At 35.3% G+C, this 21,312-nt stretch overlaps 1 protein-coding gene across 1 annotated transcript in view; it reads right to left on the bottom strand.

The window, feature by feature from the left end:
* Positions 1-10,215, bottom strand: part of LOC133323240 (uncharacterized) — a 77,306-nt gene extending 67,091 nt beyond the window's left edge. Inside the window, exons 1-3 of the mRNA XM_061532196.1 lie at positions 9,916-10,215; positions 7,863-8,038; positions 3,520-3,653 (exon numbers count right to left, since the gene is read on the bottom strand). Coding sequence (XP_061388180.1) covers positions 3,520-3,653; positions 7,863-8,038; positions 9,916-10,215 — 610 coding nt within the window. The remainder of the gene's footprint in view (positions 1-3,519; positions 3,654-7,862; positions 8,039-9,915) is intronic.
* Positions 10,216-21,312: the final 11,097 nt, after the last annotated feature.

Below are 21,312 nucleotides of genomic sequence, written 5' to 3'. Positions count from 1 at the left end.
TATTGCTCGTAAAGTTGTTCGACAAGTCAAGTGTCAATTTGGTAAAAGTATATTTAGTGGTATTGATAATCCTAGACCACAAAGTGTCTAGGATTTCTGATTGTGGAGCGACAAACTGTGATAGCAATAACTGTGATATAGATTTAGATCATTTAAATATTTTTCTTTACCTCCAATAATGGTGCTAATATTACTATTTCTGATAACACTTCTATGACTATGCCTCGTTCTAATATTTTAAATTTTCGCAATGTCGACATATTCCGTTACGTTTCCTTAAGCTTGTGTTTCCTTATTTGCAACACCATTTTTTACATCTTTTTAACACGATTATTACAACTAGTACATTTCCGTCTGCTTGGAAGCTAGCCAAAGTGCATCCTTTACTGGAAAAAGGCGCTACTGGATTAAAATGTGCCGATTATCGCCCAATCTCAATTCTACCAGCACTGTCAAAGGTTCTCGAAGTTTTGCTCAAAACTCAAATTTGGGAACACCTGGATGAATATTCTTTGGTTAATGTCTGTCAGGTTTTAGAAAACATCACAGCACAACCTCATTAATGCTTCGACTAACTGATGACATTCGTCGCTCGGTTGATAAAAAGTTTCCCAGTATATTAGGCATTTTAGACCTTTCTAAAGCTTTTGATTCCATCAATCACTGCATTCTCCCCTCCAAGCTATTTAATCTTTTTAATTTTTCTCTACCATCTTGCAAGCTTGTGTCTCCACTCCTCTCCAACCGCTCTCAAAAAATTGTATACGACGGTAATTCTTCTTGCGTTTGCGATATTTCGTCAGGTGTTCCACAGGGCTCAATTTTAGGTCCACACCTTTTTATCTTATACGTTAATGATGTTTGTGAATGTGTTCAGCATTCTTCTTTGAATATATATGCGGACGATTTCGGGTTGTTTATGTCTAGTCCATGTCTTGACATAAATGGTTGCATTTCTGCACTTGATAGAGGTATTTGTCGAATTTGCAGATGGGCTTCACTAAACTGTATTAATATCAATGTTGACAAAACAAAGTTAATTATTTTCCAAAGTGGTCGTGATTTACCCATTCAGCGAAGTATACCCGTGCAGGGGAAATCAATTAATTCTTTGCAGTCTGTGACTTGTCTTGGCTTTGATATTGATTGTAATCTAAAGTCTTCATCCCATATTACGAATATTTGCTCAAAAGTTAATTTTTGCCTCAAGAGATTGTACAATGTAAAATTAAATTGATGCAATATTTTTGTTCTTTGGAATAAAAGAATTATATATCTGACTCGCTTACAGCATAGAGTTGATATCTCACAAATTAGCATTACGGTTTGTTAAGCATATATGTAAGAATTGGAAATATGTGCGTTAGGGAATTTTTAGTTTGTAATTTTATAATTTTATAAGATACTTTATTATACGCCTTCTATCAATTTGTAACCCAATGAGGAGTTTTTTTGATTAATAAATTGAATTAAATATATTAGTATATCGTCACCATAAATGCAAACGGACGAAACTACACTTTTACTCAATCCAAGGGCGGCCGGTTTTATGCACCGGATTGACTCGGAGGAATTCTTCTTCGACCAGGGGCTGCCACATCAACTACTACATGTTTGTGCCGTATTTTTTACATGGGAGAGGCATTATATCCCGGGATGCTGCTCCGAACTCGGAGGTGGGGGACTTGCGTTCTTGTTACACCATTCTGTACAATACAGACCTATCTCGCCTGAGCTAGACTCTAGTGACCCATACATGGAGTGTATGGGGGTAGCAGTCAAGAGTGGTACTGCCGAGATAGAGGTGCTTGACGTGTATATCTCGCCGTTAAATAGCTGTACTCCGCGTTATTTACCCGACGTTAGTTTACTTTTGTCGGATAAATTGAAATCCCCTAGCACCAGACGAATTTCCCAAAAATTTGGGTGTAACGTTCGAGAGCTTAAGTCGTCCACGCAAGCCACCACTATTTGCGATAAGATGAGAAGCAGGAAAAAGGTCCTCACGTCGCTTGCCGGCAGCTCTTGGGGTGCTGATAAAGAGACCTCCTACAAAGCAATAGGTCGGTCGGTGGTAGGCTATGCGGCGTTGTTCGCGAATGTAAGCGATACGCAGTGGAAGAACATTCAAACCTGTCAGAATGCTGCCCTGAGAACTGCGACAGCGTGCCTCCTTATGACGCCAGCGGACCATTTACATGAGGAGGCAATGGTCTTACCGTACATCGTCACAATAGAATGTTGTTGATGCAGTACCTGATTGGGTGTTATCGCAGGAATCATCCATGCCGACATCTTATGGATAGGATTCCCCCACCCAGGCATGTAAGCAGAGACCTACATGATCTAGAGAGAGAGGTCCAACGGTATAAAAGAGAACCCCTAGATCAACAGGCTTATTGCGCAGGAATTACCGCAGGAAGCAGTGACCCAGGCAATGGACCAATACCATGTGAATAGACAAACGAGAGTGCCCTAAAATATAGAATTATGAGGTACCTCTCATTTTCAATACCAAATATAACAGAAGTAGCATTAAGATAACATCAGAATTTCTATCTTCAATATTGCGAGCTATATTTTTTAGAGGAGTGTTGTTGTTGTAGCAGCCCTATTGCTGTTGTCTAAATTTTTGTGTGAACATGTAGTTTGATTAGACGAACAATAATGAAACAAAAAGCCAATTTCGATTTTTTCTGTAGTTACGTCCGTTTGTATTTATGATGACGATATGTGCATACATTTAATTAAAAAAAACAGTTTGGAAGCCAGCGGAGAACGTTACCAAAGTTTTAATATAAATTGGAAATCACAAAAAGCTAAACACAAATTACACTTATAAAAGAAGTAAAGCGAATGTCGAATTCAGAGTTTAAATGTCAATCAAATGACTGTGTTCTTGACACCAAATGTTTCCGAGCTTAATCCCAGTGGGGAAACTTTGACCGTGTGGAACGAATTTCTAGAAATCCACTTTTGTGAAATAAATTGCACGAATGACAACCTGAGGGCATCTATATAGTTTGTGTAGTACTATTCTTTTGTGACAAAAATACAATGAGTGAAATTTTGGGCGCACAATTTACACCACCTACAATTGCAAACGAAAGAAGTTTCATGTGGCAACCTAAAATGAAAGTGAATTGGTTTCAGAGTGGTATGCTTGGTGCTTAATTGCAAGTTTGGCACACATAGTGAATCCTTTATTTTGAATCAATTTGTAATTGTCTTTCCATATTTCATTTTTGAAAGACTGTGTGAAGAAGACGATCATTTAAACATGCAAATGATGTTGCGGAAAGTTATGATTATGGAGACAAAGCATGCGTCAAGGGCGGCAAAGCAGAGTTCCGTGAAATGTTTGAACAAAATAGAATAAAAGAAGCAGCCGTAAATTAAAGCGAGAGGACGCACCTCATCAAAAGTATTGCAGGGAAGGTATTTTGTGTCATATTTAATTATGTACATTTTAATTACATTGTTGGAATTGACAAATTGTAGTAAAATAGAACATAATACCTGAAGAAGCTGTCATCTGAATTAATAGGGCCATTTGTTGTCTTTCAGACATCGGTGTATTCGGATTTGGAGCTCCAATGCTGCGTGGCCTCGGTGGTGGCATTTTATTGTTATTATTAACCAAACGTTTCCAACTGCGCAAAATGATATATACTACGGTAAGTCATTTGGGAACAAAGTAGTTCAAATGAGCGACCAAGCGAAATGAACCACCGGAACGATTTTTAGCATTCGTGATTTAAGCTGCTGGTACACGACATGCATATAACATAGTCACACGAGCAAATTTTATTGAAAGTTTTTCTTCTCAATTTGTTGTTAAAAATTACATTGTTATTTAGACACGCAAATAATGCTTGCGTCAAATTTATAAATTATAGATCTGTTAGCTTGTGTGAAATGTTGGATTGTTTATCTTTAATAAAATCAAATGCTGTGGGTTCTGATGGTTTGACCCTAAAGTTCCTTAAAATCATATTACCGTATATAGGGAATCACGTTTTACATATTATTATGTTATGTTAATCGTGACTGCACCGGATAAAAGTGTTACGGCCGTGGATTCTCAACCCTTAGTCACCTGAGGACACAAGAAGTAATCATACAGACATGAAATATGTACTACAACAACACTTGAAAATGAGTCTAAACAACCAACGTTTTCTTGGAGGATCCGAAATGTCGGTCCTCTTCAAAACCCACCCATCCTTATACTCCTGGACCACCTGGAGCCCACTTTCAGATAGGCACCAACGATCGGTATAGTTATCCCTCAGACATACCCCCTTTCTTCTGTTTTCAGACTTTACTTTGCTATTACAATAGATGAACAACACAAAAAAATATTAAATTATTAATATAGAAATAATCAAAATAATTTAAATGTTTTCCTATTCTATGTTTTATAATTAAATAAAGTGAATTATCAAAATAAATCAAGAGGATCTAGCCTTAGAGCTGATTATTTTGATTTACCCGTACCCAAAATACGAACACCTCACTAGTTTGAGCGCTCCCTAGTTGGAAGTCCTGTGGGTCTAGTAACGATATCTCTACCCTTGGATACATCCCTAACACTGGATTATGAAAAATGCGAAATACTAAAAGAATACTATAATTACTAAATATACAAAAAATAAAAATAATAAATTTATCATTATAACCAAGGTAGATATACAAGGTAGCCGCATCGGCGAATTTCTACAACAAACATCGGTTGTTGTATTTTGATATGTCAAAAATATTTTGCCAAAACAGATTGACAAGATTTTTTTACACAAATTCTAGTAGAAAATATTAATAAAAGTGTTGCAAAAAAAGCTCTTCGAAATCCGGAGATTTTCATTTATAATTTTGTTTTTTAATTTTTTGGTTCAATATTACAACAACATTTTTGACATTTATTTGTCCAACAGCTGGGCCGATGCGGCAACCTTATTAAATATACCTTGATTATAACTTAACTCTAGGACAACACAAAACGTGCCGTAATCTGGGCGCCTTTACTTATGCTACAACTTAGCTTTGGCTCCGATTTCCTTCCACAAATGGTGGATTCTATTTGGGACGTGGATACTTTTCACAGCTGTTCCTGGCCGACACTCAGCGAGTTCCACTCTAATTTCCAGGTACTGTACCGACCAACTGCTATCCGGCACTAAATCTTCAGCGGATACGCTTGTCGGTTAAACTTACGCCGATTTATTTAAAACCTTGGCCAAATTGTAGCAAACTAAATTACAAAAAAAAAAAAACGTTATTAAAAAAAGAACTACACTACGACAATCATATTCCAACTCACTTTCAGCGACTATAATGTATAGTTACGAATATAACTTTAGATTTAAGTTAATTTAGATGAATTCCGTTAATTTAAGAATTTGAATTGTAACGTAAACTTCACAACAACAACTACTGTATAGATTTTTCTACATCCTTCCATTTCCTCTTTCATTTTCTATTTTGTTATTGACGTACAATTCTTGTTAAACGTCATCATTGATGATCGCTTAATTCCTCTTTCTTTGTATGTGTTTGTTGCATTGGAAGATTGTTCGTAATCTAGGTGTTACCAGATCGTCTAGAAACTTCTGTAGCGGCAGGCAAGGCTCATATAAATAGGGGAAATGGAAAGGCAGTTAGTCAGTTGTGAATCAGATCGCGAATTGAAACCGTCGCGTAAAGTAAAGTGCAAAGTAAAGTTGTGTCAATAAAATCATTGTAATACTCGTAATCAGAAAGAACCCGCGTTTTATTTGGTACGAACTGTATTGGGAAATAAAACAACGTCTACACGGGATTAAGTAAAATCCAAGAACGTAACAGTATTGTTACGAATATAACTTTAGAATTAAGTTAATTTAGATGAATTCCGTTAATTTAAGAATTTGAATTGTAACGTAGATTTCTACTACGCAGTTTATTTGAATAACTTCACAACAACAACCACTGTATAGATTTTTCTACATCCTTCCATTTACTTCTGTAATTTTCTCGAGTTTCTCGTTCATTATTCTAGAATTTTATTTAACTTTCTGGAATTCTCTTCGAACATTCGTCTCGTGGTTTCTACTAACTTTCTTGAATTTTCCTCAAACATTTTAGCCAGCATGTCTCTGAAATCGTCAACTCTGGCAGCTACTGACGAGACTTCCCCACCGTTGGATTCGCCCATTTCCGATAAATCCACTTCATCCTTACTGTCAAACTCATATGTATCGATGTTCATACCACGGCGCTCGAACTCATCCAACAGACGTTTTTGTATCTCAGCCTTGTTGCCAGTAGAGGACAATTCCAATTTATTGAGCTCCTTCTTCAAGTCTTCCACTTGTAGATCCTTAGACTTCATCGTAGTATTATCGTAATCTCACTTCTGACACCAATTGTTACGTTCTTGGATTTTACTTAATCCCGTGTAGACGTTGTTTTACTTCCCAATACAGTTCGTACTAAATAAAACGCGGGTTCTTTCTGATTACGATTATTACAATGATTTTATTGACACAACTTTACTTTGCACGTTACGTTACTTGACTGTTTCAATTCGCGATCTGATTCCCAACTGACTACTGCCTCGCCATTTCCCCTATTTATATGAGCCTTGCCAGTCGCTACAGAAGTTTCTACACGATCTGGTAACACCTAGATTACGAACAATCTACCAATGCAACAAACACATACAAACTTACATTGAGTGAACCATAACAACAACACATATACAGGCGAGGGAGTAACAAAGAAAGAGGAATGACATTTAACAAGAATTGTACGTCAATAACAAAATAGACTATGAAAGAGGAAATGGAAGGATGTAGAAAAATCTATACAGTAGTTGTTGTTGTGAAGTTATTCAAATAAACTGCGAGTAGAAATTTACGTTACAATTCAAATTCTTAAATTAATGGAATTCATCTAAATTAACTTAAATCTAAAGTTATATTCGTAACATTGCCCCCCGCTTAAGCCTGTTCGTCCCGAATAGGCACAGTTCCCGTTCCGTAGGGGGTCAGCCGCTCCAAATGTACAACATTCATCTTCGACCTGGGACTGTCGCTCCTCTGGATGCGATAAACGACGTCATTTTTTTCGTGACAATCTTGTAGGGTCCTTCCCAGTGCGTTTGCAATTTGGGGCCGAGTCCTTTTTTCCGTTGTGGATTGAACAATAGTACCAGTTGCCCTTCTTGAAACCCATCGGTATTTGCCGCTCGATCGTACCTTGCCTTCATGCGGTTGCTAACCATTTTTGTTCGATGGCGAACTGCATCGTGGACTTTACTAAAAGAGTTTTGACTGTCTTCATCTTGGTTCACATCGTCGTTTGGGGTAGCACCGAATATCAAATCGCCCGTTGCCGTATGTACTGAGGTTCTCAATGCCGTCTCGATTTTAGATAAATTTATGACCCAGTTAGTGTGGTCATTATCCAAATAAGACCTTATTGCATTAAGTACACACTGATTTACCCTTTCGGCTGCATTAGACTGGGGTGAGTAAAAAGCTGTTTTTAAATGGTTTATTTTGTAACCCTCTAACATTTTTTTGAAGTCCTTTGACACAAATTGCTTGCCATTATCAGTATGTATTATTTCTGGTACCCCAAACTGGTGGAATACATGTTCTACTAAAAATGTAATAACGTTGCTACTGGTTGCTTCCTTCATTTGCTTTAAAAATACAAATTTGGTTAAGTGATCTACAATCACAAGGACGTACGCGTTTCCTTTACCGGACCGGGGGTATTTTCCCAAAAAGTCCACATATATTTTTTGGAAAGGACAGTTATTACCTCGTTTCCAATTTCCGGCATTAAGCGTTGATTCGAGCTCTTACATTCTTTACAGGTTTCGCAGTTCCTTATGTAATTTCGTAAATGTAATTTTAATTAACTCTAAATAATCCTCAGATTCAAATTCCACTGTCTCAAATCCCACTACATCTTCAGGCATAAGGATTTCCTCAACTATTCTTGACAAAGTGTCTGCAACGACATTTTCGGAACCCTTTTTATGTTTAATCTGGAAGTCACACATTTGTAATTGGAGTGCCAACCTCGCCAATCTGCCGTTTAGATCTCTTAGAGACATCAGCCACTTAAGACTTGCGTGGTCTGTGATGACCGTAAAGGGCATCAGTTCCACGTACGGCCTAAATCGCTGTACCGCCAATACGGCCGCCAAACATTCTTTCTCAGTAACACTATAGTTCATCTGAGCACTATTTAACTTCTGCTATAGGCCTTTCGTTTCCCTCGCTGTCAATCTGAAACAGCACCGCCCCGATTCCTACACTGGACGCATCACATTGAATGTAAAAGCGTTTTTTGAAATCCGGGTGCACCAGCACTGGTGCGTGAGTCAGGGCATGTTTAATCTTGTCGAAAGCAACGAAAGCCTCCTCGTCTATAGCAAACTGGCGACCCTTTTTAATTAAGTTTGTTAGTGGTGCCGTTAATTCGGAGAAGTTTTTGATAAACCGCCGGTACCACCCAGCGACACCTATAAAGCTACGCACTTCTCTGACATTTTTTGGTAACGAGATCTTACGAATCGCATCCACTTTATTCGGATCGGGTCTCAGTATTCCGACTTGACTTGAGCATTCCTCGATTACCCCTAACCTTAACATTTCATCCACTTCGGCGTATATAAGTTCTTGTACGGCTGGGGAAACGGGGTAGTACCGTTCCTTAACTGGCTGAGAATTCTCTACCAGTTCAATGGTGTGCTTTTCCAAACTAGTCCTGCAAGGCCGTGCTCTTCATAAGACTTGAATGATTTTTTAACTTGTTGTAACCGTTTTTGCATCTCATCTGATAGTTCATGTTCCGTATTTTCTTTTATTTGTGCTGGGTTATCTTCCAATATTTCCTGACATATTTCATATACTCCGAAAATGGTAGGAGCGAGCTGAAATGTTTTGAAAAAATCTACTCATAAGTATGCAGCTTGAATTAAGTCGGGGCACAGGTAGATAATCTCTCGTTTTATATTGTTATATTCTATCCGTACTTTAATCTTGCCAACGACTGAAAAATTATTGCCTCCTGCTGTCCCAATAGAGGTACAGAAGGGTTCAACCTCCATCTGTATCTGAGCCAATATTTTATCACAATCTTTTCCCAGAATACTAACCGAAGCACCTGAGTCTAACAGGCCTTTCATATTTGTTCCTTTTAAGTTGAAATTAATATAAGCTCTATTATCGGAAGAATCTAATACTACAGAACAACAACTTACAACTGACCGCTGAACTAATTTACATAACTTTTTTTAATTTGAACTTATTTCTTACTCTCTTAATTCTATTCGATTTGTTATTTCTGTACTCGTTTACACCTTCAACCACATTTTCGAACAACTTACATGATTTTCATTATTCTTAACAAAACTATTACTCTTTTCCTTGTTCCAATCATCCTCATTACTAATTAATTTTCTACTTTCATTCTTGGCCTTTTTATCCTCGGAAATTTCCTTTTCTTCCCTACAACTATTTCCATTATCAAAAATCCTTTTCCGAATCCTATTATAATATTCCACTCTTTGCTCATAACTAAGTTTGCTGACTGGGTTGGCCTTTCTCACAACCTCTTTACTTGGTACTCTATCTCTTTTCAGAATTTTTATATCACCTGTGACCATAATCTTCTTTGAATCATCTGACACTAATCGGGAGTTGGAGCAGAGTGTGTCTCTCCCGATTTCAACACACCCTTATGGCCATTTCCCAAACACTTCGGGCAATTGGGACATGTAACCCCTGAGCAGCTGCACCTATAGCAGAATAAGTTCCGTTGCGGGATTGGGCAATCAAAAAACGAATGTCCCGACGCCTGACAATTCCAACACGTAAGTTTAATTTGTCTTCTTTCAATCGATTTATTATGACTTACTTCTTCCACTACCATTAGGTCGTTATCTATTGGATTTTCTGTTGTCGTTTCGAGAAATACTTCATTGACGGGATACAGTCGACGAGTTGGTTGTGATGGTCTTGCTTGTGGTAGTGAGTATTTATCCTTTCTCAAATAATCCTTTTCTAGTTCTTTACACTCATCCCTCAATTGGTCAATCGTATATGTCTTCATTGAATATATAATGTGGGAAAGTTCCGGACGTAAATTTCTCTTGACTATTCTAATCATATCAGATTCTGGCAATGGGGTTCTTAATTTGGCTCTTAGCTTTTTCATCGTGTGAAAAAAATCATCTATGGATTCCCCACTTCGCTGTTTTCTCTCCTCAAGATCTCGTAGACACTCATAGTCGCTTCTATTTGACCTATATTGATGGATCAGAGCTTCCTTAAGATCTGTCCAATGGTTTATTTGCTGGTTCCCAATCAACACCCAAAACCATTCCTTAGCGTCCCCTTTAAGAAGAAGCTGGAAGTCCCGAATGACTTCACTCCACGGACAGCCATACATACGTTGAAGATGTTCAATTCTGAAGACAAAATCTTCTACATCTAAACCATCATGTTTTCCATCAAAACAAATGTTCCACTTGTCTACTACAATATGGTGCCTATTGCTGGTCGAAGAGGTCATTTCTGGCAATCCCATAGGCACATGAAGATTACTTTCTCTTTGAGTTGCTTCATTAATTTTATGATCAAAATCCAATCTTCTATGAGCTGTATTTTCTGTAATCGATCAGGTTTTGGTCGGGGCTCTATTCAGTTGATCTTGTTCTTCCGTTAAACCATATTGTCGGTGGAGGTTGGGAAAAATCAACCAACGGACTGTTGGCCACAGCCGGGTTGTTATCAGTGGACTGCCTTTGGTGATTTTAAACGAGCCTGAAAACCCTGGTTGTTCCGTTAGATTGCTCACAACACTAGGGGGTGGAGATCGCTCCATTGGCATTTTGTTGATTATTATAACTGATAAACACTAAACATAAACTCTGATATAGAAATTTGTCGAAATATCAAAAAAAAAATAAATATATATGAATTTACGCAATACGGAAATCATACACAATATTGGATATATGAGCACAAACTAAACAATTTCTATTTAGGAAAGTTGTAAAAGACATTATTCCGGGGACATGTCCTATACCGTTGGTGCCTCAACGTTGGTTATTTATTCTCATTTTATATTACACATAATATACATTCATCCGAACATCCAACATTCAGAATTGCTCGGGATTCGGTTTACTTCTTTTGTGGACATAAATCGACCGATATTGCAATTTAAATCTAAATCAGGCATCGATTTATCTCCAGGGATCATTATAGTTAATAGCTTTTGTAATCAACATGAAGAAAACAGTTATGAGAACATCCATAAGATTTTGCTTCATGCTACCTCATCAATGCTTTATATTTTGACGGTTATTACTAAAGCTACTTTTAGCTATTTCAACGCCAAAGTTACCGGGTAACTCTTAGCTCTGGAAGATGTTTTCATTGGGCGCCATTACTGTTATGTTACCCCCTTTTTAATCGTGACTGCACCGGCTAAAAGTTTTACGGGCCGTGGTTTCTCAACCCTTGGTCACCTGAGGACACAACAAGTAAACATACAGACATGAAATATGTACTACAACAACACTTGAAAATGAGTCTAAACAACCAACGTTTCCTTATACTCCTGGACCACCTGGAGCCCACTTTCAGATAGGCACCAACGATCGGTATAGTTATCCCTCAGACATACCCCCTTTTCCTTTACATCCTTCCTTATAAGTGACTTTAACACAACATCTTTCAACTAATTACCATTTATTACTTAAATAATTCTTACACTAATACTTTTCAAATCATCCTCCTTTCTTCTGTTTTCAGACTTTACTTTGCTATTACAACAGATGAACAATACAAAAAAATATTAAAGGAAATAATATAGAAATAATCAAAATAATTTAAATGTTTTCCTATTCTATGTTTTATAATTAAATAAAGAGAATTGTCAAAATAAATCAAGAGGATCTAGCCTTGGAGCTGATTATTTTGATTTACCCGTACCCAAAATACGAACCCCTCACTAGTTTGAGCTCTCCCTAGTTGGAAGTCCTGTGGGTCTAATAACGATATTTCTACCGTTGGATAAATCCCTAACACTGGATTATGAAAAATGCGAAATACTAAAAGAATACTTTAATTACTAAATATACAAAAAATAAAAATAATAAATTTATCATTATAACTTAACTCTAGGACAACACAAACACAAAACTCGCCGTAATCTGGGCGCCTTAACTTATGCTACAACTTAGCTTTGGCTCCGATTTCCTTCCACAAATAGTGGATTCTATTTGGGACGTGGATACTCTTCACAGATGTTCCCTGGCCGACTCTCAGCGAGTTTCACTCTAATTGCCAGGTACTGTACCGACCAATTGCTATCCGGCACTAAATCTTTAGCGGATACGCTTGTCGGTTAAACTTACGCCGATTTATTTAAAACCTTGGCCAAATTGTAGCAAACTAAATTACAAAAAAAAACGTTATTAAAAAAGGAACTACACTACGACAATCATATTCCAACTCACTTTCAGCGGCTATAATGTATGTTCCCGTATCAATATTTTTTTATTATATAAAAATTTGAACACTTTTCATTATTCAGTTATTTCTTATAGTTGTTTTGTTATTCTTTCTGATTTTTTCTTTATTAGATATTCCTTATAACTTATAAGGCGTAATAATACAACATTTTTAAAATGCTTTGTAAAAAATTTTAACAATCACTAATAATAAAAAGTAATGCACTATCAACAATGTTTTGCTCGGTTACTTTCTTTGATGAAATGATCTCATTAACATACGAATTACTTTCGTCTTGTCATATTTGCTGCTAACTTGCCGAGCACTCAATACTCTACATACAGGTTTCTATTTGTTCTCATGTACCTCTTAACAGTATCTCTCTTCTACCAACAAAATAGCCATGCTTGAACAACGGTCTAGGTTCAACGCTCGCCTGACCTTCAAATCTACCTTTAGACGCTCACTTTATGCGCGCGTACATTCTCTTAGTTTACGCTCTTACATACAACCCTGTTTTAACGGCGGCACTAACCCAGCCCTGAACTCTAACACATATACGTTCCACACGAACAGCTGTTTTCATACCACCACTTGGTACTGGTGGTATCTACACGTTTTCATAAGCTGGAAAAAGAAAACTACACAAAATAAGCAAAGAACGATATAAAACATATATAAAGAAACTAATTTCGCAGAGGAGTCTATTGAGTGATGCAGCGAATATATATTTATTCTTTCTTGGGGATAATTGCATGATTACTCTCACAATTACATCCTCGCTACGGACAACCCTTTGAACCCCATATACAAAATCCTACGAGGGTGTCCTACTGACAATGCATCCCGTACCAGACTCCAACCATGATTTTAGTATATTATACGCCAACGTTTATATCTCACCATCGCTAACTGAGAGTAATACCAGCACTACAGCCCGTCACGGGGATGATGGAAATAGCACCGGGCGGAGACGGAATTCTCCCCCCAGCACCGGAAATAGCACCGGGCGGAGAGGGAATTCTCCCCCCAGCAAACACGGTTTCCTACGGTTCAATTATTTTAGGTATGCCAATAAAATGAAGCAAATGTATGGTCTTTGGTGTACTATTTGTGCCCACAGACGAAACTATGTATGTAATCTACTATCTCCCCTTTTATGCAAATATATTTACCCGGCCATATTACACTATATAACTTTGTGTCCTATTTATAATGGACAGACGGACGGACTCAGGTGGGATCAGCTTGACAATTTTCGGACCCATCCCTCAACAATTAATAATAATAATGACATCGTCATTTCCTTCCTTGTGGGAAATAGCTAAAGTGATTCCTATTCGAAAGTCTGATGCTGCTAATGACTTTCGACCCATTTCGATAATGCCTATACTTTCAAAAATGGCGGAACATATATTAAAGAAACAGATTTTAGACCACATATCCTTCCCATCTTTACTTCATGATTCGCAATCTGGATTCAGGATTGATCACGAACTGCTAGTCTTTAAGCTTTGTAATTATTTTGAATTTTCTATTACATCATGTGCTTTAATTAAATCGTATCTTAGATATAGGTATCAGTACGTTTTCGCTAGTGGGAATCGTTCGAGCTTGTTGCCCGTTATAAGTAGCGTTCCTCAAGGATCCGTTCTTGGTCCGTTGTTGTTCATTTTGTTTATAAATAATTTTTTTGTTGCAATAGCTTCTGATAATTGTCTTCCTTTTGCCTTTGCTGATGACGTTCAGTTGTTGATGAAGAGTGATGCTGCTTTCCCGGATGTGTTGCAAAGTGTTGTAAATCATGTCTGTTTAACAGTGGCAGATTGGATGAAGAAAAATAGATTGTCTATTAATGTAAATAAGACCAAAGCTATGTCTTTTGGCGTATGTGTTGCTTCTGGTATAGAGGTTAAATATAATAGCGCACATATTGAATTTGTTGATTGTAAAAGTGTCTTCGAGTTCTTGTGGATAGTGGGCTTACTTTTAAGGCTCATATTAACTCATTAGTGTCAAAAGTTAACTTTATGTTAAGGAAACTTTATAGCACAGAGCTATGTCTTTCAATTGATACCAAAAAATATGTCGTAAAAGCCTTGATTATGCCGATAATCTTGTACTGTTTAGAAGTCTTTTCAGGAACATTTGGATATGTTCTTAAAAAGGTTCAAGTTGTATTTAATAGAGTGGTAAGGTTTGTTTATTCACTAAAAAGTTGGCAGCATGTTATTGATTTTTTGGGTTGCAAATTTTATGATTTTATTAAACTGAGAATGTTCCTCCTTTTTTACAAATGTTTCAAGAAACAGGTGCCGCTGTTCTTTGTAAATCTATTTATTTTTACAAGATCGCAAAGAAATCCTCAAATTCGAATTCCCTTACTAACTTCTTTAGAACGATCGTTCCTTGTCCGAGTTGCTCGAGTATATAACATATTAACAGTAACCTTAAAAACATTCAACAATTCATTAGCTTGGTTTAAAAGTAAAATGTTAGAGTATTTTATTTCCAATTACTCATGATTATATCGAGTTAATTAAATTTTACAAATTATTATTGCCCAATATTGGTCACTTATTTATTTTTTTTAATCAACGAAGAATTTATAAATCATTACGTTGTATATATATATAAATTGGAGTAGTTCAAATTCAATTTTTTAATATACGTGTGTGTGTTTAATTTTTTTATATTTGTGATACAATTTATTTAGATAAATATACAACTCATTTTTATATATAATAATTTTCCATTCCATTCCTACTGGAGTAGTCATAATCCAATTAATCAAATTTTTAAATCAGAACCTATAATAATAATCAAAAACTTTTTTTTTGTAATTTAATCGGTATAATATTCTTTAGTAGTTCAATATCCCTCCCTTTTACATTTAAGCCGCTTAATATGATATAATTTATATTTAATTGTGAAATGTAGCTTACAGCCTTAAGGTCGAAAGACTGGGCAATATGAAATATATAAATAAATAATTCTTCCCCACAGTCATTTTCTCGTTTGACCATTGTTCATGAACATTAAAAAATGGAATTAAAAGAAAAAACTTCATTATGAAAGGAACTCTAGAATTACTTGAAAAAGCTGTAGTATTGAAGCTATATTATAGTATGGTTCGACAACAAAAAATCAATTTACTTTACCACAAAATTTGCCCATGTGACTACTGACCATGGTACAATAATACAAGGTAGGGCAGCTTGAGGCGAATAACAAAAAAGCAACTATGCACGTGTGGCTTCTTCTGCCAAAAATAAAATAAATATACGCAACAAGTGTTTGTGTTTAATTGACATTTTTTCAACACAAAACTAAAAACGCGAAAAATGAATGAAAGGTTATTATTTCTTCCCAAAATCCAATTAAAGTTGAATATTTTTCAATTTATTTTGAGTTTTTTGGACATAGTATTCAAAACAATACACACATACACAAAATATGTATTTTGATTTGATGGAACAAGTCACCTTGAGAAAAAATTGTAATCAGTTGGTAGCTGTGCCCTACCTTGTAATAATTATACCATGCTACTGATTATGTAATTTAAAATTGGTACTAAAGTACATTTATAATACGTTTACATTTAACCGGATTCCGTTAACCCTGTGGGTTTCAATTGTCAATTCCTTTGCATATATCGATTTATTCTTTATGGTTTCGCCTAATTATGCAATCTTAAATTTATTGATGTTGCACAACTTTTACAAAATTAGATATAATTATTATTAAATAAAATAACATAACATTAATCAATAATGGGTAGGGCCTCCCTTATTTTGAATAAGATCAAAAATTCTATCCATCATACTCTCTATCATTTTTTTTTTTTTTTTTTTTTTTGCAAATCATCGTCGATTGACCGCCATATATCGATTATTACTTCTTTGAGGTCAAAAACAGTCTGGTATTGGCGGTTTTCCGCATAGGCACGACTAGTTAAGATTCCTCCTATGTTTTCGATCATATTCTGGTCGGAAGAACATGCGGACCAGTTCATACTTTAAATATTTTTTTTATTTCAACTATTCTAAAGTATGGCGACTTTTATGAAATGGCGCGTTGTCCTGCTGAAAAACGAGTCCTTCATCGTTTCCCGAAATGGCAATCATTTGTCTTCAAAGACTTGAATTGATGATTCTATGCATATTCTCAAAAGGAACTATGGGTCTATCTCGTTTTCTTTTGCCTGTTACAAACCTATGCACAAAGATATAATATTTTATAAACGCGAGAACTATTGTCTTCTTAAATTGCTTACCTTCTTAATTTGCTTAAATTGCTTACCTCTTCTTAAATTGCTTACCTCTTTGTTACATATGGTGTTTTTACACGATATGTATTTTACATATGTGCTGTCACTTTATTTACATATGGAAATCGAACTCATCATGTGAAACATACGGAAATTTCATTGGGTAAAAACGATATGCAATTACATATGTATTTTTTCCGATTAGGACGCGTTCTATTTTCGTATGTGAAACATAAGAAAATCAGCTGTTTGAATGAAACACATTGTTGGAAGAAAATATTAGTTGTGTTTTTTGTTTATAGGTTATGTCATATGTAAAATACATATGCCGATTTGAACACAAAAAATAAAAGTTTTGTGTACGCTGCTAATTTTGACACACATAAGGAATTACATATGGATGAAATAAGTGACAGCACATATGTAAAATACATATCGTGTAAAAACACCATTAGCATGGTGTTTAATAACATAAATCAGATTAATAACATAATATAAAACTAAATATAAATAACTTTTACCTTTTGACATATTTTGTGCCAATTTCAGCTTTTTCCGCGCAATCAAACTCATATCATTTATAAAAATGTGAAAAGTTTTTGTTCTTTATAGGTCGACTATTTTTTCCAAACTATAGTATCCCAGTTGTTCAATGAATATCAATTGTCTGCTTTTATATGGTTATATAGATAATTATGTTCTCTAGTTACTTTATACACAAAAGTGGCACATTTGTTGATTGAAAAAATTATCTAATTCTATAGTTACTGGTAATGCAAAAAGTAATGACTCGACAAACAAAACCGAAAAAACACAAATGTCATTTTCTTCAGACTTTTTATAATTTTCTTAATTGTGAAAGCAAAAGTTTAATAAAAATGTATGTGTTATACAAAAATATAAGCAATATATATTCACGATAAACAAAATTACAAGATATTCACGATAAGCAAATTTCAAGAATCGACCAAATACATATGATGAATCTTGGGTAAGTTTTGGTATTGCAACACAAAAAATACATAACATAATTACACACAAACACAATTGTCTTACAGATTTTCGAAAGATGTCAATTCAGAAGCATTCAGCAGATTGAGCAAACAATTAAAGATGAATAGGTAAATATTCCCCAAATATATAGGTAGAAAAGCTTCTACATAAGAGTCCCATATCTTTAGTTATAATTGGTACCTTTTTATTTCAGATGCTTCAATATTTCGCGGACAGATGTAAAATGCGGTCGGGAAACAACAGAAACGCGAGATAAGATGAACATAAACATTGTACAACATAAATTTGGAAATAAATAAAAAAATTCATTTTTCGAATAAGTTTTATATTTTCAATTTTCCAAACTGTTATAATAGCTACTTTGATATATATTTGTAACTAGGAATAATATTTAAAATAGTATCTACCCAAATGAATGGTTACTGGTAAGGCAGGCAGGGGACAATTGACTTCCCCAATGACATACCCATGTTAAATTCACCAGTCTAGGGAATGATGTGGTAACTAGTGGTAGTTACAGGTAATTAGTTAAATGTCTAGTTCATAACCAGTTACTCGAACTACTGGGATGCTATGTATACTTACACACACAAACTAATTTTTGAAGTTCGGGGAAAATCATGCTAAGTGAACTTAGAAACACTAAAAATAAAATTACGACAATGCCAAAAATACATAGCGAACTCGTCATTAAAAAAAGTCCGTGCTATAATATGCTAAGTCTACTTAGCATTCGAAATAGTTCAAAAAGTTCCAAGCCGAAATATGCTAAGTGTACTTACCACATTATGATATGGAAGTTTCTTAAATCTTACTTGCCATGCTAAGTACATTTTTGCTTATAATTTCGGTTTGGATTGGCCGATGGTTACCAAAATTTCAGAGAATTTAAATTAAGGACCGTAGCATCTAAAACCGTAAATAACTTTAAAACATGCTAAGTCGACTTAGAATACTATGGTTCGGAGGCCTCGATATGTCAAATAAATCCTCATAAAGTAGGTTAACCCGGTAAAAAGTTCTAATGTATACGCCGTTTTACATAGTACCGGAGTTAATACAGTGGAATTAATGTAAATTTCATTGCATATATAACAAAGAAAGCAGGTTAAGGTACGTTTAGATTTACGAAATTTACTCGATTTCAAATGTTAATTCCATAGCGTGTACCTCAAGAATAGTCCACTGGTTTTGTGATCAGGATTAACGTGACGTATACGCAATGGAATTGATGTTTGAGATCGAGTGAATTTAGTAGTCTAAACGTAGCCTTAAACCGAAAAAAAGTTATAATCCGTATGTTCGTTTACTTTTCCAGTAACATGTACTCCGTAAGAACATGGCATAATTGTACAAGGTACTCTCATGCAGTCATATGTTTCCAATTGTTTCATAAATTTGTCTTTGACAGTATTCAGCTTTCAAAATTTAAATGAATATATCTTCCTTCGAAATGTACTCATATCATGTGTTCAGTGGCAAAAATTGCTAAATCATTTATATTTATAAATATTTTGATATTCCCTGCCCCTAAAACTTATAAATATAAGATGTAATAACAATGGTATTTTGTTTAATTTATTGAAAATATGCCAATCGACATACATACAATTTCATGGAATTTATTTTTCATATTATTTAAAATTGATAGATGACAAGGTGTATTTAATAAGGTGTAAGTGACAATCATATGGTTTCAAACTTTTTTCTTTATTGTTTGTAAACTAAATTGTCAAAAACATTTTCAAAATTATATTTCGATTTCAAAAATGGTGTTTAAATTTAGCCTTTTTAAATAATAAAAATTCAAGAAAAGTACATCCAAAGAGGGGGAAAGAAAGGAAACCTAGGCTCAGTTATAACCCCGTTCGCCGATTGGTCCACATATTTTATGTTATGTATGGAAATCTGTCCAGAAATCCCAGCTACTCATAAAATCGAAGAGATTATGTTAGCCTATATTGAAATCGGTCCCTTGGTGCTTGTCACAATTCTCGGCGGAGGTTAAATACGCCTATGGAAAGATTTTATACGGTCAACACAATTTCCATGATTTAGTCTTTGGCCGGGGATTTGTGTCCTTCAATTTTCTTTAAGAAGGCAAGATTTGAAGCAACTGCATAGACAAAATAGATTGTAATTCACAATGTAAACAACATCACAAGGAGCTATGCGCTAATTGTGCGAAACTTAAAACCAGGCCTTAAACTTTATTTTTCACTGAAAAAAAACCGCCAATAACACAAATTCATTAATTATTCCTCAAAGAATAGTTCTTGACAAAAATAAATTAATAATTGTTTTTGTTTATTTTTGTCAAAAACTTATTGTCAGCATGACAATTTAATTTCTATAACAACAATGTTGTTTATGTAAAATATTTGTTGTTGTATCTGATGCATACATCTTATTATATACACCTTGATAGATGAGTTCCAAATTTGTAAAATATTTGTTGTTGTATCTGATGCATACACCTTGATAGATGAGTTCCAAATTAAAAATGGTTGCCATCGTAAAATTCTCAAATGAGACTAAAACCGCATTTACATTAGAACTTTTTACAGGGTTAAAATATTTTATGAGGATTTATTTGGAATTGACAATTTAAAACCGCTGGGTTAAAGAAATCCAATACAATGTAAACATATTGTTACGTTCTTGGATTTTACTTAATCCCGTGTAGACGTTGTTTTATTTCCCAGTACAGTTCATACTAAATAAAACGCGGGTTCTTTCTGATTACGATTATTACAATGAGTTTATTGACACACTTTACTTTGCACGTTACTTTACAGCTTTACGTTACTTGACGGTTTCAATTCGCGATCTGATTCACAACTGACTAACTGCCTTTCCATTTCCCCTATTTATATGAGCCTCGCCTGTCGCTACAGAAGTTTCTAGACGATCTGGTAACACCTAGATTACGAACAATCTGCAAATGCAACAAACACATACAACCTTACATTGAGTAAACAATAACAACAACACATATACAGGCGAGGGGGTAACAAAGAAAGAGGAATTAAGCGATCATCAATGATGACGTTTAACAAGAATTATACGTCAATAACAAAATAGAAAATGAAAGAGGAAATGGAAGGATGTAGAAAAATCTATACAGTAGTTGTTGTTGTGAAGTTATTCCAATAAACTGCGTAGTAGAAATTTACGTTACAATTCAAATTCTTAAATTAACGGAATTCATCTAAATTTACTTAAATCTAAAGTTATATTCGTAACATTGCCCCCCGCTTAAGCCTGTTCGTCCCGAATAGGCACAGTTCCCGTTCCATAGGGGGTCAGCCGCTCCAAATGTACAACTTTCATCTTCGACCTGGGACTGTCGCTCCTCTGGATGCGATAAACGACGTCATTTATTTTCGTGACAATCTTGTAGGGTCCTTCCCAGTGCGTTTGCAATTTGGGGCATAGTCCTTTTTTCCGTTGTGGGTTGAACAATAGTACCAGTTGCCCTTCTTGAAACCCATCGGTATTTGCCGC

The sequence above is a fragment of the Musca vetustissima genome, unplaced genomic scaffold, assembly GCF_032173495.1.
Source record: "Musca vetustissima isolate MV318-11 ecotype Yass unplaced genomic scaffold, APGP_CSIRO_Mvet_v1 utg63975, whole genome shotgun sequence".
Lineage (NCBI taxonomy): Eukaryota > Metazoa > Arthropoda > Insecta > Diptera > Muscidae > Musca > Musca vetustissima.
The sequence above is the reverse complement of the archived record's forward strand: the minus strand, read 5'-3'. Positions and strand labels throughout refer to the sequence as shown.